The following is a 23,895-nucleotide window of genomic DNA, read 5'->3' on the forward strand; positions in this document are numbered from 1 at the left end:
CATGAGTTTGAGTAAACTCCGGGAGTTGGCGGTGGACAGGGAGGCCTGGCGTGCTGCAGTCCATGAGGTCGAGAAGGGTTGGATACGACTAAGCGAACTGAACTGAACCGCGCTCCTGGCGCACTCGACCGCGCCTGAGCCAAAGGTGGGGGCGGGGCCTCCAGGGGGCGGGGCCTGCGGCTCCCGGGCCGTTGGTTTCGGGGCGGAACCTTCGCGCGGCGGGGGCGGGCGCGCGGGGGAAGGTTTTGCGGCCGCGCTGCGGCCGGCCTCCGTTGGAGTCGCGCCTGAGGGCGGCGCGGCGTTGATTTCTCCAGCTCCGCCTCCCATTCCGACTTCGACTTCGGCTCCGGCTCCGGCGCGCGCGCTGTCGCCCTCCCCGCAGACCGCCTTCAGCCAGGCGACCCCAGCGCGAGGCCGCCCGGAGCCCCCTGAGACTTGGACCCGCTGAGCCGGAGGAGGCGCCGTGGGGTGAGCTGACTGGCGGGGGGCGGCCCGGGGGTGCCGAGTGGAGAGAGGCCCCCTCGAGACCCTCAGGACCCGTCTCTGCCCCTCCAGACCCCCCGGCCACTCTCGGGATCCACGGCCGCCTGAAGGACCCCGACGAACCTCGGTGCCCAAGACCCACCCCCAACCCTTCTCTCAGGAACTCCAGCCCCGAAGACCCCCCGGGATCCGCCCCGGCCCCTCCAGAGGCCCCTGGCCCCCGAGACCCTGTTGGGGGTTGCCGGTCACCTCTTGTCCTACACTTTTCAGAGTCCTCGCCCGAAATCCTTCAGGACTCTACCCATCCAGACTCCGAGACTCCCTGAGGCCCTGCCGCCGCTTCAGGGTCCCGGGACCCCCGAGGATCCTCAGTTCCAGAAACCTCCCCAGGTTCCTTCAGGACCCCAGCGACTGTCCCTGACTTTCCCTTCCCCAGGCCTCTTCAGAACCCCCCTGGGCCGTGAAGCTACCCCACCCCCCATGCCGTCTCTCCCTAGCACCCCCCCCCCCCCACCGTATTCCTAGACTGCCGTCCCCACCCTCCACCACCTGCCCTTGAGGTTCAGTTCCTTTTGGCACCCTGTCCACGCAGATCTGGAGTCTGGGCTTCTCAAACCTGCGGTCTGTGGACCCATCGGGCATCTGTGAAAGAGTTCCCGGGTTTTTGTAATTCTTAATGTAAAAGAAGTAGAGGTGTATAATGAGTCATCCGATGACCCTTTGTGGCCGGGCAGGGGCTGTAGCGCTTGCACTGTGTTGACTGTTGCACTGAGGCCAAAGCAGGACAGTGTTTAACTTTTAATGCTCTTTGCTGAGGCTCATATGGCCCCACAGAAGCACCTAGAGAACAGATGTGTTGTGGAGGGAGGCAGAGCTAAGTAGGTGAGGGGCTTGGGGTGGATCAAGATAAAGGTGGTGGTGGTTTAGTTGCTAAGTCGATTCTGACTCTTGGCAGCCCCCTGGACTAGCCCACCAGGCTCCTCTGTCTGTAGGATTTCCCAGGCAAGAGTAACCTGAGTGGGTGGCATTCCCTTCTCCAGGGGATTTTCCCCACCCAGGGGTCCAGCCTGAGTCTATTGCTTGGCAGGTGGGTTCTTTGCCACTGTGCCCCCAGGGAAGCCTCTGACTGGAGGAATAAGACCTTAATGAACAAGGTCCTCAAGCAGTTAGAATCTGAAGTGGGAAGAATCCAGCTTTGTTTCCTGAGGCCCCATGCCCTTGGCCCTTTCCTGAATTACTGCTTTCACTGTCCCCCTGAGTGCGTTGTAGACCAGCTCAAAGCTGAAGGAAAGTGGGCGTTGATCAGTGCAAGAGGAGTGAGGGAGGTGTGAAGCTTAGAGTGCGATGGGGAGGGGCAGGAAAGAGGTGGGCCAAGGGGGTCAGGACCAAAGCAGGAGGATCTGGGGGCTTCCCCGGTGGCTCAGTGGTAAATCTGCCTGCAAGGCAGGAGACCCAGCTTCAGTCCTTTGGTCAGGAGGATCCCCTGGAGAAGGGAATGGCAACCAACTCCAGTGTTCTTGCCTGCAGAATTCCTTGGACAGAGGAGCCTGGCAGGCTACAGTCCATGGGGTCACAGTCACACATGATTGAGGCAACTCAGCACAGCAGAGAGGATTTGGTACTGGAAAGGAGTAGGGAGCCATCGAGGGGTTTGAGGAGCAGAGTGAAGATAGATTTTGTGTTTTTGAACAGTCGCTGGGTCTGGTGCTGGAGAATTGGTTGGAGGGAGCAAGACCACGGGAAAGGTGGGAGGTGACCTGGACCAGGGTGTTGCCGGCGAGGACCTCACGCGTGGCTGGCTTCATCAGGTCTAGACCCAAAGACCGGTCCTGCTCTTTGCCGTTTCAGCCCCCAGTTTTCTGCCTGGGGACTGGCGTTGGGAACTTGTTAGTCTTTTTAGAGGAGGTTTGGTCCTTCTGCCTATAGGTCACCTAGGACTTCATCAGGGTGACTGTCTGTTTGTTAGGGTGAGTCCAGCCTCCACGCAGGAGATGGACATGGGGCACAGTGGATGGGGGGGCAGGGAGGAGAGGCTGGGTCTCAGGAATGGAACCAGATTGCGGATTTGGTTTATTAGCTGGGCTTGGGGGTCCTGAGAGTTCAGATGTGTTGTGTCAGAAACGTCACTTTGGAGACTGGGACTGCAGGGGCTGAAACCGGAAGCAGGGTAGCTGTCAGAAGTCTAGACAAGTTGAGAGGACCGCAAGGTGTGGCAGAGGGTGTGGATTAGAGAGCGATTTAAAAGAGAAAGGCACATGACTTTTGTTTGTGGAGGTCTGGACTTGCGTGAGGGGCAGGGAGACTCTCCCAGTATGATAATAGAAGTCTCTGTGATGATAAAGATGTTCTGTGTTCGTGCCCTCCAGTAAACTCGACACATGGAGTTGCGTGGAGTTTAAGAACTTAAAATGAGACTAGTGTCACTGAGGAACTGAATTTAACTGTTATTTAATTTTAATTGAAAAAACCCAGGAAGAATACCCACTGCCTGCATGGGGTGTAGGGGAATCACACTGTCGTAGGCTTTGCTAGTTTAAATGTTAGCTTTTTTCATGTTCCAGCAACCCTGAGATATAAGATAAAGGAAATACACAGCTCAGAGGGGCGGAGTAACTGACCCCTATTTGAAGTCGTTCAGCCGGTACACTCAGTTGTCAGGACTGGACTCTGCGTGCTGGATCCTACTTCCTCCTGCAAAGAGCCTCAAGGTCTCTTTCCCTGGAGAGTGATGTCCTCTCCAGAGGTGGCTTTGTTTCCTGGCTGAGCCCTCCTTATCTGTCTCTGCTAAAGTTAACACAGACAATTGCGTGATAAGCCACAGGCAGGGACCCAACAGAACTCTTGTGAGCTGGTTGTTTTCCCTGAGGCCGCTTCTTGCTGCCTCTCAATTTTCCTGATGGTGGCTGTTTCCTTCAGCATTCCTGGAGAATGAATGGAGCAAGGAAACAGGTGAACCTGTAGACCAGCCACGCTGTGTGGTTTGAAATTTGTAAAGTGGAAATGTTTGTTGTTCAGTTGTGTCCAACTCTTTGCAGCCCGCCAGGCTCCTCTGTCCATGGGAGTCTCCAGGCAAGAACACTGGAGTGGGTTGCCATTTCCTTCTCTGGAGGATCTTCCTGACCCAGGGATCCGACTAGAATCTCCTGCATTACAGGCAGATTTCTTTACCGTCTGAGCCACCAAGGAAGCCCTGATATTTGTAAAGGTTTGATGGTAAAAAGAGCTACAGATTAGTGCCTTATATGAACTTCTGGGGGTCACAGTGGACCAGGTGGAGCCTGGGATAGTGGCAGGATTATGGGGCTTGGGCCAGGAGTGAGTATAGCTTGTCCCCTGACTTCCTGGGGGACCTTTACCAAGACACTGTCTCTCAGACTCAATTTTCACATTTGTAAAGGAGGGTATTTGACATCCCAGAACCTTTAAGACTCCTCCAGCTCTGCAGTTCTATAATTTTAGATTTCACTGGAGGTTTACTTTCTATTAATAGAACATCTTTTATCCCTCTTGGGATGGGTAAATGCTGGTGGTTCAGCACGCCTTTAGCCTCTGTACCGGTACGTTTTTACCATTATTGGCTGATTATTGAGTAACATGTGTCTTTGAGTTGTACAGCGTGTCATATCCGATGGACAGACTGTTGGCGAACACTTCAGCTGTTGGCAGCTAGTGTTTTCCTAGTAAAAGGGCAGGTGTATTTGTTTGCCGTCTGAGCCGCACTGATGTTTGGAGAAAGCTGGGACGACTGCATTTATCCTGGTGGTTGGCCTCTTGAAAGGATTTACCGTCAGCCTTGGCCAGGTGAGAGGTAATAAGAGCCACGTCACAGGGTCATGGGGAGCTTTGAATGGGATCGTGCTTGTCAGCGCTTAGTGTTTGCCCCAGCCCTAACAGGTGCAGAAGGTGTCACTGATCAGTGCTGCTCTTTGAACCACACGGTGACCTGCACATTTGTCGTTAGCGGTGGGTTTTGTTGCTTTCTTGGTTTGAGCAGATGAGCCCAGGCTACTCTGGAGTCGCTTTCAAGAAGCAAACGGACACGTTTCAATCACTACAGAATAAGAATTTTTTTTCCGCTGCAGTTTGTGTCGACTGAATAAAAAGCGTTTGCTTAAGTAGCGTGTTTTCAAATTGAGGTTTTGTATTTCCTGAAACTTGGGGGGAAAACAGCTCATCCTGGAGACCTCTCACTAGAAATGGCTAGATCAAGCGGTCAAGTTTCACCAGAGTCCAGGTTAGATGAGTATGTAGTTGTGGGGAAGTAGTGTTAAAGTGAAAGCCTGCTAATGCTGAGGGAGAGAAGCTGGCTGCCTGTGTGGCGACAGTGGTAGACAAACGTCTTCAGGTTAAGTGCCTTTCGGGTCCTTGGCTCGCTTAAAATCTTCAGGAGAAGCCAGTCAGTGATGGGGATGATGGCATTCCCTTTCGACAGATTTGGAAACAGGTTCAGAGAGTGGTGGTGCTTCTGGTCTCCAGACCCTGTTTTCTCCACTGTGGCCCTGGGCGTTGTGGTTTCAGGGCAGGCCTCTCCTTTGCGGTTCTGGAAGCTTGGTTTCTGTCCTTTTGCAGCTCATTTTCAGTTCAGGTGAACCTAATTAGGCCAATCAAACTCGCCAGGAATAACCTGTCAGGCAGATTCCAGATAATCCATTAGTACTTGAAAACTTCCTCTTGTTGCCCAGTGACTTCTGCTTCTGTGGCCCCCTCCCAGGTCAGCTGGGGGAACCAGATTGCTGCGAAAAAGGCAGTCTGTGGGAGTCACATTAGACTGAAGGGCCTGGGGATGCTAACAGCCAGGTGAGGCAGGTGGTCTGCCAGCTGCTGACAGGAAGGGCTTGCTTGGTGGCTGGAGGCCTGCAGACCCGCCTGGGTGTAGTCACCGGGTTTGGCCTCCTGTAAGGACATTCCAGTCTTTAGGAACCACACAGGGCCTCAGCTGTCATTTCCAGGTCTCCTGTCCCCTGAGGACAGCAGGCGTCGAAGTCACTCCTCAGCGTGGGTTCCTTGGATAACAGGAGCAAGCGGGGATGTTGAGCATAAAAGCTTGCTGCGCTGCCTGTTCAGGCCTTCATCTGAATCAAGTTGTTAGTAGTCAAAGGGGCGTGACTTTTTCCCACAAATTCTGGGGGCATCTTATTCCATCGCCCTATGGATTGGGAACAAGAGTTGAAAGCCAACATTTAGAAATTTTCATGAATATTTGCGATGTTCTGTCCCTTGCTGTGTAAGAGGAATGTATTCTGAGTACATGTTTACCACATGCCCGCTTATCTCCGCTCTTACTGCTCAAGAGCCATGTGATAATTCATTTATAGAAAGAAATTGACTTTTGCTAAGGATATTTTTCAGGATCCCACAGATTTGAAACTTCTGTTACATGGTTTGCACTTGAGCGAAGGTGTAATTTGTCATAGAAAGTGATTTTAAGTTTTTTATTATGCTACTTGTAATAAAGGGCTTCCCTGGGGACTCAGTGGTAAAGAATCTGCCTGCCAGTGTAGGAGACACAGTTCTGTCCCTGGGTCAGGAAGATCCCCTGGAGAATGGAATGGCAACCCCCCCCACTATTCGTGGCTGGAGAATCCCATAGATAGAGGAGCCTGGTGGGCTGCAGTCCATGGGGTCCCAGAGTCGGACACGACTGATCGACTAAAACAACAACTTGTAATAAAATACTGTTCTTGACAAGCATTTTCTCCCTTCCCCTCAAAACTGTGACTCGTTCACTCACTGATTCATGCTTTTTTTTCGTTTCTCTCTTTATCTTGGTACTCTTGTCTTCTGCCCGTCCCTCTCCTCTTTCTGGCGATGTATGGAGTGGGGTGTGCGGGAATGAGTGTTTGAGGGCTCAGCCCCTGGGCCAGGTTCAGCTGGACTCTGGCTGGCCCAGCTGGTGGTGCTCTCCACTGGTAGCTGTCCTGGAGGCTAGACCGGGTTGCACGAGGCTGAGTTCCACTCCAGGAGAGCAGGCTCCGGCGTCAGTGTGCTTGTCACATACCTGCTTGCTTGTTTGCCGACATCCCGTCGGCCAAAGAAGTCATATGACCAACCTGGCGTCAGTGCGAGGGGCTGACTGTACCAGGGCCGGGGGACCGGGGGCGCGGTGAGGCGAGGGTTAACCCTCCGGCACGTGGAGTTAGGGGCTGGGAAGCGGGGTTTGCTCTGCTAGCTCTAAGGAACTGGTGTGGTGTGTGTAGTTTGTTGCGTTTTGCGTTAGACTCAGATGATCATTTATTTAGGGTGGAACATAGGCATTCAACGAGTAAGGCAGTCTCTGACTACTCTGAAGTTCATTCATAAAATGCTCGTAATCTCAAATTTAAGCAGAAAATATCCTATTCAAAATTCTATTCATGACTTTGGCTAAAAAGGACAGGAACTGCTTATACAGATCTGTGTTGGGGCCAGATTTTGCTCTCAGAAAACGCTGTTAGGTCCTTGTAAAAAGGAGTGGGTTGCTGTGATGACTGGGCTTTGGGCCTGCAAACTGCGGTGACGACACGGTCACCAGGGGAACCGAGAGACGCGGCTTCTGAAAGGTCTCGGAGGCTTTTGTTACCGTCGTCGCCTGGAAGCTGATGGGTTTAGAGAATGGTGCTGGGGTTGGGGGTGGAGTGCCAGAGGCTCACCGTCCTGTGGAGACTTCTAGGATCCGGGTACTCAGTGCTGCAGAGATCTCCTGCTTGGCCCTGGGTTTAGAAACAAGGCGAGACTGGGGTACTTTCTAGTCACTGTGGGGTTTGGCTCTGATAATCCTGCTGCTGAAAGAACAGGAAATGAGGTAATGTCTTTAAACATGCAGTGTTACAATGAACTGTGAATGTCTAAATATGGGCAGCTATGCAGTTCATCACTGCATAGTTATTGTGTTGAGATTTAATGTGATCGGGTACTTCCTGTGTTAGTGGGTGTGATCCTTAAAGGTAGCCGTCAGCGTTCGCGTCTGGAGGCTCATCTGCCTGGACGTGCTGGGGAGCTGGTTCCAGGCCTGCATCACCTCCTCCTCTAGGAGGAGGGCGAGGTCTGAGCACCTAAGCCAGCAGCCGGCCACCCAGGAGCACCAGCCCTCGCCTGTTACAGAAGCACTCAGTGCCCGCAGCGATGGTTTGTTCTCTAGGAAAATTGGAAATCACTTCATTTTGGAGTTAAATCCAGTCCACAAAAGTGTAGTTTGTTCACACTCTTTTGCAGAAGTGTACATGTAGTATTTAGGTTTTCAGTTTGTATCTATGAGCATACATATAAAGGAGCATCAAAAGCAGCTGAACAATAATCGAAAGAATGAGAGAGATTTCTAAAGCTCTTCACAGTGGCGAGAGTTTAGGGCATGTGACTTCTGCAGTCTGGGCACTGTCTAGAATATTAGACAATATTCTAAACTGTCGTGTAGAGCAGGGTGAGATAAAAGACTCCATCCCAGGTGGCGAAGTGGCGTAGGTTCATCAGCCGGTGAGCGTCTTATATTGACTCCTCTCATAGGATGGAGCGGAAAGGACCCTGAGCTCCCTCCTGAGGGAGGAGGTTGGAAAGCCTTTGCGGTGCCCGAGCTCTCTGACTCGAGTTTAAGTCCAGAGTACTTTTCCTCTGAGAGGTTCCCGAGCTTGCAGAACTTGGTCTGTTAGCAACGTTTCCTGTTGTGTAGCTGTTTACACTGAGGATTGGTGAAGAGCTAGGCCAGTCACTGAAATCGCCAGGCTGGGGCCCAAGGGCACCTATACTCGGGATTATCAGGCACAGTAGGAAAGCTCAGTATTTCTCCTTTCCTGAGAAAATATCTAGTGGCGAAAACAAAAACGGACCGAGCTGACCTCCGACGACTCGGGAGGAGTTAGGGCCCAGCAGCACCTGGGCACGGGGGCGGGCGCCAGGGGGCAGTGCTGAGCTCGCCGGCAGGCCCGCCCCAGCATCTAGGGAAGGCCCATGGCGCCCTCTCCCCCGGGCTGGGGGTCGGCGGGGAGGGATGCCCACAGGACCCTACACAGGCCTGTGTCCATTTCAGGGGATATTCTTATGATCCTCTTTAAAGTCTAACGATGCTCCTAGACTAGTTAAGCCTTGTTTCCTTGAAAATCATTTTCAGTGACCCAGTTCTGAATGAGGAGGGAGGAGAAAAGATTACACATGTGGAAAGGTGGTTTTCGGTTAGTGCTAGTTGGGCTTTGCCCAGCAGGCGCTTAGGCGTTCTGCTGACCACTTTTCTGGAGACCATTTTGGCAGCATGTGCTGAGATATGTTACAGGGTTCATATGCTGCAGCTCAGCAATTCTGCTTGTCAGAAATCTCTCCTAAATAAATCATTTCAAAGTAGATAAAAGCTTTGTGTGCAAAGGTGGTTGTCATAGAGCTCCAGTGATGTCCTGCCTTGGCGGGGAACGGGGAGGGGGGGTGGTGGATGAAGTGCCTGATGGCCTCGCAGTAGGATAGAAATTCACGCATGTTGCTGTAACACTTGTATTTATGAACAGTTTTTTTTTCTTATTTTTTTCCCTTTAGTTTTTTCTCTTTATGAATAGTTTTGAGTAACATAAAGAAATGCTTTTATTAAAATGCATGAAAAAGTAAGATATGACCTATGGTCTCGAACGATGTAAACATGTTAAAGTAAAAAATCTAGAGGGAACTATACAAATGCTAACAGTCAGTGCTTGTAGGTAGTAGCATTATGGGTGTTTTAATCTTTATTTTTCTGTGTATTTCCTTCTTTACAGTAAATATTAGGTATAGAATTGGTGGAGGCAATATGATTCTGGAAAGGTGGTAGAATACGGAGATTGGCGATAGAGACCTAGCTGGTTTGAGAGTCCTGTTTTATGTAAATTAAGAGTTGACCTTGGACTCAGACTATTCCTTTGGACTGGGTTTCAGTGTGTCCAGGCGGAGACCTGGTGTCTTGGAATACTTGTTGGCGTGTCCTGGAATGTCTCAGTAAACCTCTCGGTGCCTCCGAGAGCGAGGGTCATCCTGGGGACCTGTGTGGCTTGCTTTGTTGTCCTCTGGCGTGTCTTCCCTCCTGTGATAAGCCCCTGGTGTCCGTGTCCCCAGAAGTGGTCCTAGAGCAGAGTGGTGAAGGAACAATGCAAAGCCCCGGCCCTTGGCCGTTGCGCCGCCTCCTTCTCCTGCGCTCCCTTTCCTGTCTTCTCCCTCCAGAGTTGGGCTTCGGGGCACCTGGCCTCATAAGTCACAGGATTAGGAGTGGGGGCTTAGGAACCGTTTTGGATTGTGTTTTTGTATGTGATGCTGCTGCTGCTGCTAAGTCGCTTCAGTCCTGTCCGACTCTGTGCGACCCCATAGACGGCAGCCTGCCAGGCTCCCCCGTCCCTGGGATTCTCCAGGCAAGAACACTGGAGTGGGTTGCAATTTCCTTCTCCAGTGCATGAAAGTGAAAAGTGAAAGTGAAGTCGCTCAGTCGTGTCTGACTCCTAGCAACCCCATGGACTGTAGCCTACCAGGCTCCTCCATCCATGGGATTTTCCAGGCAAGAGTACTGGAGTGGGGTGCCATTGCCTTCTCCAATTTTGTATGTGATGGTTTTCAGTAATTCTGATTTAGAGAGAGCTCTGGGACCTTTGATTTTAATTCCAGCCTCATCTCTCTTCCAGGGTACTGATGAAAGGACTTTCATCTGGGAAGTAGAAGTTGCCTCTGAATCTCTTTAGGACTCACAGATGGATTCAGTGGAAAAGACAACAAATAGAAGTGAACAAAAATCAAGGTAAATGACGTCGACTGCACCTTCACACCGGTGTACAGCCCCCACCGCAAATCTCCTCGTGTGTTACTTAGTACTTAGCGGCTTACCGCGGGGGCCAGTAACACTGGGTCGGGAGATGGCCTCAGGGGCCTTTGCATCAACGTAAGAAGCGTCCCAGGAGACAGCTCTCCTCCTGCCCGAGGGGCCGCTGTCACCTGGCCGCCGCACCAAGCAGCAGGGCATCAGAGGCTCACCTCTAGGCTGGAGGTGTCGTGCTTTGCAGGAAAGAAATCTCTGATGATAAATGGGCAGGTGGTGCCTCCGTGAAGTAATGCAGGAGGAAGTGCTTGCGGGGGAGTGGGTCATGGAGGACCTGCATTTTGCCAGGGATTTTCTTTCCTGTCCCTGTAACCAGGGATCGTTTATCATCACAGTTTGTATTTACAAGCTCTTGGCAGTCTTAAAGGAATTTAAATTGCTGAGCTTCTTTGTTTTACACACACGCATCACTCTCATCAACATCCCGGGGACTCGAGATGGACAAGACAGTCCCCATGTCCCTCACGGAATGAGGATGGAGCCAGGGAGAGGGACGCACAGAAAGGGAGATGAACATGAAGAGCAGCGCACAGGCTCGTCCTGTGGTTAGTGTGGCGGCGCGAGGCGTGTGTCCAGCGCGGGCTATGTTGGACCCGCCCCCTCACGGATGCTCGTGGGCTCCAGTGTTGCCCTTGCGGTAGCTGTGCTTCCTGCTGGCTTTCATTCTTCCCCTCCCTTGTTTTTAAGCAGAAAGTTTTTAAAAAGCCTCATCCGGAAACAGCCCCAGGAGCTGCTCCTGGTCATTGGGACTGGCGTCAGCGCAGCGGTTGCCCCGGGGATCCCTGCCCTGTGTTCCTGGAGGAGCTGCATCGAGGCCGTGATCGAGGCCGCCGAGCAGCTGGAGGTGCTGCACCCCGGAGACGTGGCCGAGTTCCGCAGAAAGGTGACCAAGGACGGGGACCTGCTGGTGGTCGCCCATGACCTCATCCGGAAGATGTCCCCGGTAAGTGCTTTCCAGGTCAGTGCTTCCGGACTCTCTGGGGCAGCTTGGCTCAGGGCCAGGCTGGTAAACCGGGAGTCCGGGGCTTAAATGTCTCCACAAGTTGGGCTCACGAGCCAGTAGTCCTTCAGTTCATCAGAATAGCGTCCCTTTAAATGGGGGTCCCAGGCACCGTGTGGCCCTGAAGACAGTCCACGTCAGATAGAACCTGGTGAGGGAGCTCGTCCCAGGGAGGTCAGCGGGCTGCTCTGGGGACCGGCCCAGTGACCTCGTCCTGGTGCAGTATGGGGCGTGGCCGCCAGCTCTCCTTGGGCCTAAGCAGGCCAGCCTCGACTCCTCACATGACAGGTGCGTCCCCAGAGTGTCACTGAGAGGACAGAGCATCTTTGTCTCCTCAGGAAAGGACCCAGCAAGGAAGGGAGGTTGGCGTAGGGGCGCGCGCTCGCTGAGTGGTGCCCGGAGCCAGTCGGGCTGGTGCAGAAAGAGGGGAGCTCCCACAGGGCGCGGCCGGGTCATCCCGAACAGGCTGCCCTCAGAGTGGAGGACGTGGCCGGGGCCCGGTGTCCGAGGGGCGTTTCTCCCACGTCTGAAGAAGTGTAGCCGTCGTCTCCTTTGGGGCGGACAGATACAGGAAGATTCACAGAGGAGAAAAGCTAGTACCCAGAGAAAGTGCGCGGCTTGACTCCGATGGCATTTACGTTCTCACGTGAAAACCTGGGACGGGCACAGGCTGCCCTGCTGCCCGCCCGTGCGGCCTCCACCTCGTGCCCAAGGCTGGCTGCCCGACTCCTGCCTAAGTGACGTCAGCGTTCCGGCGGAGGGGAGGGGAGGAGGGCCGCGCGTCCTTCCTCGCGGGGTCTGACGTGCCACAGGCCAGTCACGTCGCGGCATCAGCCAGAATTTGCCCTGTGGCCGTAGGTGGCTTTACCAGAGTCTGGGAAGTGCTTCAGCTGGGTGATGGTGCCAGGTGTGGGTGCGGTGATAAACGCGGGGCAGCTCACATCATGGGCAGGTGGCTCCTGCTGGTTTGAGTAAAGCAGCTTCTGCGTCCATTTATGTATTGTCTAGGGCTGCGTTCATGCTTCCGGACAGCCGAGTACCGGCCGCAGAGCTCCTCACCCGCAGAGCCCAAAGTAGTCTGCCGTCCCGGGGCCCCTCGGCAGGGAGAGGGGCAGGGCTGCTGGGCCGGGGCAGGGCCGGGGGGCTGTGGGCGGGCCTGGGGCCTCGGGCGAGGGCGTCCCCTCAGAGAGGGGCAGGTCTGATGCAAGGTTCATTAAGGGAGATGAGTGTTCGGGGCTTTCTCCTTTCTACTCCTTTGTGATTTTTGAGCACTTCCATAAAGAGTTAAAGTAAGGCCAGTCAGAGAGGTGGTGTTCTCCCGTGATCAGCTGGTTGGGAGCAGGGACGTGGAATGAGTGGGGAGTCGGTTTTCCTGGGGGTGGAGTTCTGCCTGGGGATTCCAGTGGAGCCGGGAAGGGCCGGGAAGTTGCAGGCGTTTTCAGGAGTAACTTCAGGTCATGACACCCTGTGGAGTCTGAGCTGCGCCGTGGGGTAGGCCAGTGGGGGAGTGAGAGATGGGGTTAGTGGTGGCGGGTCCTGGTGGGGCGAAGCCTCCTGGGAGCCAGGGTGCTGAGTCAGGCAGGTGGAGGACTTCTGGAAAGAGGCCGGCTGTTGATCCTGCTATGGTTCGGGGTGTGGAGGTCCCCGGAGGAGGTGACGGAGGCGTGCAGACACTGTGGTGCAGGAAAGGTCGCTGGGCGTGAACCCACGTGCGCTGCGACACGTGCAGCTGAGAGACACGGCAGTGAGCGGGGTCCGCCAGGTCTTCACCGATCAGAAGTGAGGTGCCAGGGACGTGGAAGCCGCTTCTCAGGGGAGAAGGAGGGGAACACTCACACAGGAGCGTGGAGGAGTGGGGCTCCCTGAGGGCAGGCCTGTGGAAACGGGGGCGGGGATCAGAGCGTCTGGCAGCGGGAGCTCGAGCTGGGGGACCGGCACAGTCTGGAGGGCGGTGGGTCCTGTGGATGCTCGTGCATGCATGCCGCAGGCCCGGGCTGGCTGGGGCGCCCTGAGGTCATGCGGGCCTCCTCGCCCAGCACCCCAAACTGTTCTTCAGGGGTCTGCACGCCTCCCCGTCCTGCCCGGTGGCTCCACCAAGCAGCTCTGCTCACGGCCCCCCGACCTGCGCGCTGCATCCCGGGCCTGTCCCGCTCCTGGTCCTGGGGGCTCTGCAGCACCGGCAGCGTGATACACTGTCCCTCACCGGATGCCCGCCGCCAGCCTGGGCCCCTGTGGCTCCCGAGGAGGGAGAGCCCAGGCCTCCCTGAAGTCTGTGGGGCCCACAGGGTGTCGTTCCGGGTCACCCGTCTGACCCCACCTGTGCCAGGCGCCCTCGCTCGGGCTCATCCCTGCTGGGCGTGCCCTCTCCAGAGCCACCTCTTCCTCGGCTCTGGGGTCAAAGTCCTGTATCAGTGGGCCTCCCGATGCTCTTTGACCTGGCCACCCTCTCCCCCACAGGGCTGAGCCCCTCTTCTCTGCTTTGCTTTGATAGCATTGATTGCTGTTGACATTTCACTAGCATATTGGCACAGTCTCCCTCCTCCAGAGTTTTAATAAACTCTATGAGGTCAGCAGTTTTCTTTCTTCTGTAAAAAAGACTACTGTTTTTCTTATTGTTCTCTTTGCTACCCCATGGACTGTAGCACGCCAGGCCTCCCTGTCCATCACCAACTCCCGGAGTTTGCTCAAACTCATGTCCATCAAGTTGGTGATGCCATCCAACCATCTCATCCTCTGTCGTCCCCTTCTCTTCCCACCTTCAATCTTTCCCAGCATCAGCGTCTTTTTCAGTGAGTCAGCTCTTCACATCAGGTGGCCAGAGTATTGGAGTTTCAGCTTCAGCATCAGTCCTTCCAATGAATATTCAAGGTTGATTTCCTTTAGGATGGACTGGTTGGATCTCCTTGCAGTCCAAGGAACTCTCAAGAGGCTTCTCCAGCTCCACAGTTTGAAGGCATCAGATGTCTCTCTGGCACCTAGACTATTCTCTCATGCCTGGGGGCTCGGTGGTGGTGGAGAGACAACGTCTTGTAACCCCGGTCCTCCTCTCTGCAGCGCACGGGCGACGCCAAGCCCAACTTCTTCCAGGACTGCCTGATGGAGGTCTTCGATGACCTGGAGCGGCACATCCAGAACCCGCTGGTGCTGCAGTCCATCCTGAGCCTGATGGAGCGGGGCACCATGGTCCTCACCACCAACTACGACAACCTGCTGGAGATCTTCGGGCAGCAGCAGAGCAAGCCCATGGAGTCGCTGGACCTGAAGGACAAGACCAAGGTGCGGGGCGGGGCGCCCGAGTGAGTCGTGTGCTGCCGTGGCGATGCGCGTCAAGTCTGTGCGTGCGGTTTTTCCTTTACTCCCGTACTGTGAGTGTTTCCCTGTCACGAAGCCGTCTTCAGAAGCGTGGTTTTACATGGAATTTCATTACGAGATGAGGTTATCATTATTGTGAGCGTATTGCCACAATTATAAGCAATGCTACACTGGAAACTCTTACCCTTTCTTATAAGTTCCTGGAAAAATGTTAGGGTCAGAGTATGGTTGTGTTAAAGACAGACGATACAAATTACCTGAGTGTTCTGCAGAAGGGTTCCCCGCTTACACAGCACAGCTGTGAGAGGGTCATCCATCTTCCTGATCTTGCTAGCCTGTGGCGCTGCTAAAAACCCAACTCCGTGCATTTCTCCCATTGGATACGGGCGCCCATTTTATGCTTTTATTTCTGTTATTACTGAGGTTGATTCATCGTATCAGCTGTGTTTCCGGTGTGCGTGTGTGTGCCTGTGGGTTTACACCATCCCTGCCTGCTCCTCCCTCACTGCAAGGGTTGCGGGGTCGGTCCCAGCCCCACTCCTCACACAGGGCCCCCAAGGGCCGCCGGGCTGACGCCTCGTGCTGGGGCTCCGGTTTGCACCCTCCCCCGAATCGTTAGTGGCCCGCTCCACGTCTGAGCCACACGCTCCCGTCCCCACGTCTGAGCCACACGCTCCCGTCCCCACGTCTGAGCCACGCGCTCCCGTCCCCACGTCTGAGCCACGTGCTCCCGTCCCCACGTCTGAGCCATGCGCTCCCGTCCGTGGGGCTGCTCACTGCGGTCCCTGGAGCTTCTAGAAATGAGCTGCAGGTGGCAGGGAGCCCGCTCTGGTGCCTCTGCCCGCTAGTGTCGGTTGGTCTGCAGGGGTCAGTTTCACGCACTGACGGGCACGTCCCCGGTGTGAAGATAAAAGGCATGTACACGACGTGCAGCTTCTCTAGGACCTTCCTTCTGTATCTTGACATGAAGCCAGGAGAGAGCTCCTTGATGACTTATTTGTTCTGTATGTATATATATTTCAGGGAGTAAAATCAGTGTATGCCTAACAGTAATGAAAATATAACATGTGATTTAGAACAGAAAGCTTTCATAATCTCCCTGAAGTCATCAGTCTTAGCCGTTTGTTATTATATAAAATGTTAAAGGTATTTTCTGTGTAACCGTCTTGGTCTCTAAATGGATTAGTTCTTTTTAATACAGCAGAACGAGACAAAATGAGCCCTAACAGCTGAATTTCTCTTAGGTTTAAAGAGATACTAATACATCAAAGCATCTCTCTTACTTACACGTCAAGGTGGGTTTGAGAAACCACGAGTCTCTCCAGGTGCTCCTCTCAGTCTCTGTTTGCTGTGTCCGCTTGTGCTTCCCAGGTCCTGCAGTGGGCACGGGGGAACGTCAGGTATGGGGTCCTTCACATCCACGGCTTGTACACCGACCCCTGCGGGATGGTGTTGGATCCTTCGGGATATAAAGACGTCACTCAAGACCCAGAGGTCATGGTACGCCCTCCCTGACTTGGCCCTGCTTGTGCCCCTGGGGCTGTGTGGGGGCCGCCAGCCGTGGGTGGACTGAGCAGGGTCCAGGCCTCCCGCCCCTCGGGCACCTTGAACAGAGGCTCCATGAACTCGAGCGAGCCTCTTGCCCCGGGACATGGCTCCATTTCCTGAGGGCGACTTGCAGGCCCGCCACCGTCGCTACACTCTCCTCCCGCCGCCCCTTCCTGCTCCTCTTCTCTGTCCATCCATGCACCTCCTTTCCTTTCCCTACTTAGCAGTCTCTTTCCAAACCTCGTTTTCGAATTTCATTCTCTGCAAGGCTTTTTTGATGTCATAGACAAAACGAGGGGTAGCGAAACTGCCTCGTGTCTTTCTGTGAACTCACTTTTTATGCACTTAGAAGCCAAGGGGGTCCTCAGTGACTCGCTCTGGAGCTCACAGTCTGGCTGCTGTCCCCGGGCACGGGGTGGTGACAAGTGTTGGGCTGGGCCCCTCTGCTGCCTTGGCATGGCCGTGGGCGGGCAGGGGCAGTCCTGGCCGACACGGAGCCTCTCTGGGTGTCTGGGTCGGTGATGTGCCAACCTGCCTGTGCTCCTGCCTGACCCTCTGTGCCCACCCTCGGGGGACCATCACTGCCCCCCCGCCCCGAGCTCCCCTGCCCTCACTCCACAAACCAGGCCCTCCCCTCGGAGTTCCCATCCTCCATTCGTTGAGACAGGTCAGTTCCAGGGATTAGGTGTGTGCACATAACTGAAAAAAAAATTCCATCTCCTTATCGTATGTTTTGAACATTCTAAACTGAGTGTGATTCTGGAGGATTTGAACTGAGAGGCTGCGCTGGCTGCAGGGGTGGGGTGGGCGGAGTGGGCAGCACACCGCCACTGAGGGGCCTGGCCGACACCCTGGCTCCCAGGACGAGGCCCCCTCCCTTCCCCCTGCCTCCCTCACTTTGCTCCTCTGCGGCTCTCTCTCGGGCAAGGCCCGCCAGGGAGCAGCGGCGATTCAGCGTCGCACACACGTGGCTTGGCACCGGGAGGGCTTGCTCACGGTCGGCGAGCCCAGTCTCCCGTCGGTGCTTTCGCAGGAAGTTCTCCAGAACCTGTACCGCACCAAGTCCTTCCTGTTCGTGGGCTGCGGGGAGACGCTGCGCGACCAGATCTTCCAGGCCCTCTTCCTGTACTCGGTGCCGAACAAGGTGGACCTGGAGCACTACATGCTGGTGCTCAAGGAGAGCGAGGACCATTTCTTCAAGCATCAGGCAGACATGCTTCTGCACGGCATCAAGGTCGTGTCCTACGGGGACTGCTTCGACTACTTTCCAGGGTACGTGCAAGACCTCGCCACTCAGATCTGCAAACAGCGAAGTCCAGGTACGGCTTGTCTGGTTTGTTTGTTTGCTTTTTCACTTTTCAATGTATAAAACCAATAGGATTCTTCCATTTTCCCCCTTTTTATAGACATAAATTACATGCCACAAAATAAATAAAATTGAGAAGTAATTTTACCTGCCATTAGATTCACCAGTCTTCTATCTTTAAAAAACTGTTTCTGTGTACTTAAAAACAGAAGACTGGGGTTATTGGCATGGTAGTCATAGTCTGTACATTGAGTTTTTTAGTTAAAGTGTGCGTATAGTTGTACACGTCTATTCCTGTTTCAGATGACATGCCCTGCTTCAGATTACCTTAACCGAGAAAGACAGCTGCCCCCCAGCTCCGCCAGCTGTGTCCCTGACAACCTGCAGCTGTCTCACACCTTAATCCCGTCACGCTGCACGTTAAACAGTTACAGCCGCTGCAGCACAGAACAGTTCCACGAAGACTTTCTTTCTTTTTTCAAATAACGTCTTTTCCCTGTTCTGCTGAAGGCAGCACCCCTTTTAAGTAATTCTCCTCGGCCCTCCTCTGGGGAGCCGATCATCTCCCAGGAGTTGTCACGATACGTGAGCGCTGGTTCAGCTGGTCTTCTTGCCATCAGGGCAGCTCGCTTGGAGTTTGTATCATAAAACATGGATGACAGCAGACCTGGAGAGGTCTGTGTGGGCTCGCATGTGCTTCTAATAGGAGATCAGACGGTCCCCCACAGGTGGTGGAAGCGGGTTAACCACAGAGCTGCCTGGGCATGACCAGCTATGAACTCGAGAGAACTCGAAGATCACGCGAACACGATGCACGGATGATCTGGCAGCTTAGTTTCTTCCCACTAGGCCTTTTTGGAATTGATAGTAATTAGCAAAACGGGCCAATTTAAGTTGAATTTCCATTAATGACAGTGTCACTAGGGTGGCGGTCTTTACTGAGAAGAGCCGGGAGCTGACACTTGCCATGTCGCACGTTGCCGTGACTTATATGTCCTTGACCTTATTTCATTTTTAGTCACAGTATCCGCTGCTCCTGGGCTTCCCTGGTGACTCCATGGTAGAGAATCTACGTGCCAGTGCGGGAGTGTGGGTGTGATCCCTGGGTCAGGAAGATCTCCTGGAGAAGGAAATGGCAAGCCACTCCAGTACTCTTGCCTGGGAAATCCCATGGACAGAGGAATCTTGCAGGGTCCAGTCGCTTGGGTTGCAGAGTCAGACAGGACGAGCACCTAAACAACGAATCCACTGCTACTAAGTAGATGATTTTAGAGCTGCTGAGAAGCTCAGAGAGGCAGCTCAGCTGCCCAGGTGTTTTGCAGCTGGACTGGGGCCCTGGACGGACAGCAGAGTCGGACGTGCCCTCGGGGCGCCCCACACAGGCCCGCCTGCCGACGCAGGTGGGGCTGGCAGTGGCTTCTGCCTCCCCGCCCCCGCTACCTCCAAGCACCTTGCCTGGGGCTCCCTCCCGCGTGTGTCTTTCTTGGCAGGGGACTCCTGTCCCCATTCAGGCCCCTTTCCCAGACCCTAGCAGCTGAGTGGCTTTGACAGGCGCCGGGGGCTGAAGGTCGTTTGGACTTAGAATCTGTGACTGTGTCTTTAAGCACGTGTGTGGGTACAGCCTTGAGGTGTTTCTCCCGTTGGGTGCGAGAGGTGGACTGGTGACAGCCGGGAGGGGGCAGCTGTGATGGTGCCCGGCTGGCGCGGGGGCGTCGCACATCGTGGGTTCAGCCCTCACGTCGGCCCTGGGTGGAGAGGAGGGTCAGGAGTCAGCCCCAGCTGCCCCACGTGGTGAGCGCACCTCAGGCTGGCAGGGCCCCTGGCGTCAGAGCCAGCCTCGCCCAGCTCCACCATGGCCTGAGGAGGGAGAGCTGTCAAGCGGCTTCTGCTCACTGTTTTCCTTTCTTCTCCAGATGCCGATCGAGTGGACAGCACCACGTTGTTGGGTAAAGCAGATCTTGATTTTCACCAGCCTGGTTTTTCTTTATACATTCTTATCCTCACTTATAAAATAATCAGAGAAGTGTTTCTCACATTAAATACTTAGCCCGTGTTGTGTCAGGACAGCCCCGCTCCGAGAGGACGAATAGCAGCCCCTTCATGAGGGACCCTGCCACCATGAAGGGGTTAAAAAGACAGCCCTGCACCTGCGGTCAGCTCTGTCAGACTGGGGCCACCTGCTGGCGCCAGGAGTACTGTCCTGTCCGAGAGCCAGAGGCCCCGGGACTGGAGAGTCTATTTGTATCATGCCATTTGGTCCGCGATGTATTAAATTTTTGACTCATCCTCTTCAGACATTTTAATTGCAACGGTTCTGAGTGTTCATGTAGATTTTTCTATTTATTTACTACTTGTTGGAAATGTGAATGCGCTTCTTACAGGGCTCAGCTCTGCCCGTTTATGAATTGACAGTCTATGACTGAACTCGGTGTGCCCCGGCGTTCACCCCGGGTGAATTTTGTGCCAGGCTGCCCCACCTTGGTCAGTCAGTGGGGTTAGAAGGGGCTTCTCTCCGGTCAGTGGAGCAGGGGCCTTGCAGCCGTGGGCTCCTTGCCCGTCTCAGCAGGGCCACACATGGAAACTGGTTAGTGCTGGACGGCTTTGGTTTAGGAATTATTAAACAGTTACACTCAGCTTTCCGTTTCTAACTTATTTCTGTGTGAAAGGACCCATTTGTTTTAGTTGCTTTCTCTTGATTCCCAGAACCATACTTCTCTTGAAAAAAGCAGTAGCTTGATAAACATCTGTATCTAACCACAGGGATTAGTTGGTCAGTGCTTCACTAAAATCAGATTTACAAACTGGGTCCTTGGAGGGTGAATTCTAGAATAGATAAGTGGTTTTTAAATAAAAATCTTCAATTGAAGTATAGTTGTGGTACAATATTACATAAGTTACAGGCGTACAATATAGTGAATTCACACTTTTTAAGTTTAACTCCATTTATAGTTTTAAAATACTGGCTGTATCTGGTGTCGTACATACATCCCTAGAGCTTACTTTACACCTAACAGTTTGTGCCCTTAATCCTCTGCTCCTGTACTGTCCTTCCCTCCCCACTCCCCACTAGTAACCATTGCTTTTTCCTTTGTATCTGTGAATCTGATTTGCGGTTGTATTACTAGTTATATTTTCTAAATTCCATGTGATTTTCTACAATACTTGTCTGACTTACTTTACTTAGCATAATGCCCTCGAAGCCCATCCATGTTGCTGCAAATAGCAGTTTTCTTTTTTATGGCTGAGCAGCATTCCATTTTATATATACGTGTGCACACACACACACCATTCTCTTATCTTCATATGTTGCCATTCACTTGCTTCCGTGTCGTGGCAGCTGACATCCTGCTGCGGTGAACACTACGGTGCGTGCATCTTTTCTCATTAATTTGGGTGGTTGTTTTGGGTATTTACCCAGGAGGGAGACTGCTGGATCGAATGGCAATCCTGTTTTTCGTTTTTGAGAAAGCGTGATAGTTTTCCACAGTGGCTGCACTAGCTTGATTCCCACCAGCTGTGTACGAGGTTCCCGTTTCTCTACATCCTTGCCAGTATTTGTTATTCATGTTCTTTTCAATGATAACCACTCTTAGATAAGCTTTTTAATAAAAGTTTTCATCTTTCAGGGAATGCATGCCAGGACTGTGCAAAGAGGAAGTTAGAAGAAAACGGAATTGAAGTTTTGAAGAAACTCAGACGGTCAGATACAGGTAGGCGGCCTCTCCTTTCTGGGCCACTGCAGGTCGGCCTTGCTTGGAGGTGTTGGCAGTCACCGTGCGGTGCGTCCCTTGGCTCTGGGGGGGAGGGGGCGATCGTATATTGTTCCAGCTGCCCAGGGAGACCCACTTTAAACATCTTCTAAGTTAGCGTGTTTCTAAAGAAAAACCCGAGGGAAGTACACGAAGGGTACGGTCAGCCCAGGGAGTTTTCACAAAGTGAATGAATCCACCCGTGTAGTCACCTCCTGCTCAAATGAAACATTGCCAAGAGCCTGCCCACCCCACTCTCCTCCCTTTTTTAGTCACCCCTCAGCACTCAGGGGTGGCCACTCTCCTGATTTATGCCCCCTTAGTGTCCAGCCCTCCAGGACAGTCTTTCCCTGCACACTTTGCTGCTGCTGTTTCCCCATGTCTGGGGCTCCTCAGTCACCTGCTGGTGTGTACGAGAGTGGCCTGGGTGACTGTTCACATCAGTCGTGGGGAAGCTGCTGCTGCACGTGCACAGCTCTCCCCCTGCCGGGCCGACCTCTGAGTGGTGGTGTGTGTGCCTGTTGGGCAGCAGAGCACACTGGCTGGTGGGCTTTGCTCAAGAGCGCTGGGCAAGCCAGCCGGTGGGCTCCTTGGGGATGCCACGCCCACACCAGCAGCCTCCTTGCTAGACGGCTCTGTCCGAGTCGAGAACGCGGTCTAGTCTTCCTTACAGAAAGCTTTGTCCCGCTGCGTGTGGGTGAGACCCAGGTTCATCCTCTCAGAGCTGCAGGCAGCCCCGTCATGCACACACGCTGACCTGCTAGTCCGCAGGCTCCCGCTGGATATGTGGAAATTGCCCCTCCTCTAGCCCACTAAGAAGGGGAGTGGCCTTCCTATTCCTGGGTTGAAATTTCCACAGAGCTTTGCAAAACTAATGTCATAACTGATTTTGTCCTCTGATGGTATTTATAAGTCAGAAAGCCATTTTTAGACAGTAGCCACTGTTTCCGTTTTGGAGGTATTTTCAAAGTCTTTAGCACATAAGAAAATTGTAAAGTTTCTGAAACAGAAATCCCATTGCAAAGACTTTTTTAAGATCAACTTTAATGTGGTATTCCTTTTTGTTGAAACAGATGACGCTGGAGGGTCTTGAAATCTTTTAAAACCAATAAAAGCTGCAACTTGAAAACCAGCCTTCTGTAACCACAGTGCCATCCCCAACGAGGACGAATGTTAGAGAACTCCACACAGGCTCTCTCGATCCTAAACCATCGAATACCCCGAGAGCCATGCGGGTATGTGCCCGCGGAAGCTGGGGGAGGGAGTCCGCTGTGCTGAAGTGCTCGCGAGGTGGCGCGCGCACACAGCAGGCGTCCTGTGTGAGGACTGAGGAGACCGCTGCCTCGGGGACCAGAGCGGTGGGCAGGGACGTACCTGGTGTTCCCAGCTCCCGTGTGACGCGCCTTTGTCAGGCGGTCTTTTTCCTCTAATACAAGGGGGAGAGTAGACTGTCCAGGCAACAGTAGTTGCCAAAGAGAAAATAAGACACTAGACACTTAAATTTTATAATTTTTGTGTGGAAACATGTTACTGTAGAAAAAAAAATTAGATGTTATATTGTTAACTACTGAAGAATGAATGGATACTGGAGGCGCTGAGTCAATGAGTGAGCGTGGTGTTTAAAGAGCACCTACATCTGTGGGGCTTCTTTGGAGTTCTGTAATCTTAGTTACTTTGTTTTTTAAAGAAGGGCAAATCTACTTACTACTAAGAAGTGAAGTCTCCAAGAGGCAGAAGCCCTCTTCAAAAGCACAGGACATCGTCCAGGTGCGTCATGTTACAGATAACTGACAAATCCTAAGTCGAGCACAAGACCAAGTTTTAAACTTAAATACCAAGCTCTCCTAGCCTTTATTCTATGGGGTAAGGTCCCTTTCTGCTCTTCTCTCTTTAAACTCCTCCCCCCACGGCCCATATTCACGGATTTGCACAGTGAAGACTTGACAGAGACTTGTCAGAACACTATAAACGTCAGGGCTCACGCGGGGCGGGCAGCGTGCCATTTGGCAGGCTGTGTACTTGTGCCCACCGAGCTGCTCTGTGACCCTGGCACTGGCCCTGCGTGGCTTCTGTGTCGAGGCTCCCATGTTAGAGCTCCCCACAGGTTTAGAGAAAGGGAAGAACAGGAAGCAGGAACTTGGGATGTGTAGGGAGTGAGAGAGAAGCCAGAGAGCTCCTTAAGACCTTTTTTTTCTTCTTTTTTGAAGCATGGAAAACAAATCTTTTATGTTACTCTGGTCAGAAATAAAATTTTATCTTCAACTCCGTTTGCTTGTCTTCTCTTTAGTTATGACACAAGGTGGTATCATGTATTTAATGAGAATTTTTACCTTGAATTGTCACTCAATTGTGAAATTGATTACTTGGAATATTTAAATGTTTTTTGAAACGCAAACATCTTAAGTTGGCTTTTAAAAAATTGATGCATTTACAGAATGCAACCAGGGCAACATATATGAAAGTTGGTCAGACACAGGGTATGGCAATGTGGGGCTGCCCTGGTGGCTCAGTGGTAATGACCTGCCAGTGCAGGAGCTGCGGATTCGATCCCTGGGTCGGGGAGACCTCCTGGAGAAGGAAGTGGTTACCCACTCCAGTGTTCTTGCCTGGAGAATCCCATGGACAGAGAAGCCTGGTGGGCTAGTCTATGGGGTCAAAAAGAGTTGGACATGACTTAGCCATTGAGCACGCAGCAATATTAAAGCAT

At 53.2% G+C, this 23,895-nt stretch overlaps 1 protein-coding gene across 10 annotated transcripts; it reads left to right on the top strand.

The window, feature by feature from the left end:
• The first annotated feature begins 271 nt into the window (after positions 1 to 271).
• On the top strand, positions 272 to 23,450 carry FAM118A (family with sequence similarity 118 member A). Of its 10 annotated transcripts, XM_059886176.1 has the most exons (10): positions 272 to 468; positions 556 to 4,284; positions 10,083 to 10,195; positions 10,961 to 11,216; positions 14,328 to 14,549; positions 15,957 to 16,085; positions 17,167 to 17,452; positions 19,353 to 19,385; positions 21,066 to 21,149; positions 22,262 to 23,450. In XM_059886176.1, the coding sequence occupies exons 3-10, from the start codon at positions 10,149 to 10,151 to the stop codon at positions 22,279 to 22,281; spliced, it is 1,077 nt and encodes a 358-aa protein (XP_059742159.1). In that variant the 5' UTR covers positions 272 to 468; positions 556 to 4,284; positions 10,083 to 10,148; the 3' UTR covers positions 22,282 to 23,450. The 10 variants fall into 10 exon arrangements, with proteins under 10 accessions (XP_059742159.1, XP_024847220.1, XP_059742160.1 ...); XM_024991452.2 differs by lacking the exon at positions 556 to 4,284; XM_059886177.1 differs by lacking the exon at positions 556 to 4,284 and having other exon boundaries at positions 17,167 to 17,405.
• The last annotated feature ends 445 nt before the right edge of the window (positions 23,451 to 23,895 follow it).

Source organism: Bos taurus, chromosome 5, assembly GCF_002263795.3.
Source record: "Bos taurus isolate L1 Dominette 01449 registration number 42190680 breed Hereford chromosome 5, ARS-UCD2.0, whole genome shotgun sequence".
NCBI classification, from domain to species: Eukaryota; Metazoa; Chordata; class Mammalia; order Artiodactyla; family Bovidae; genus Bos; species Bos taurus.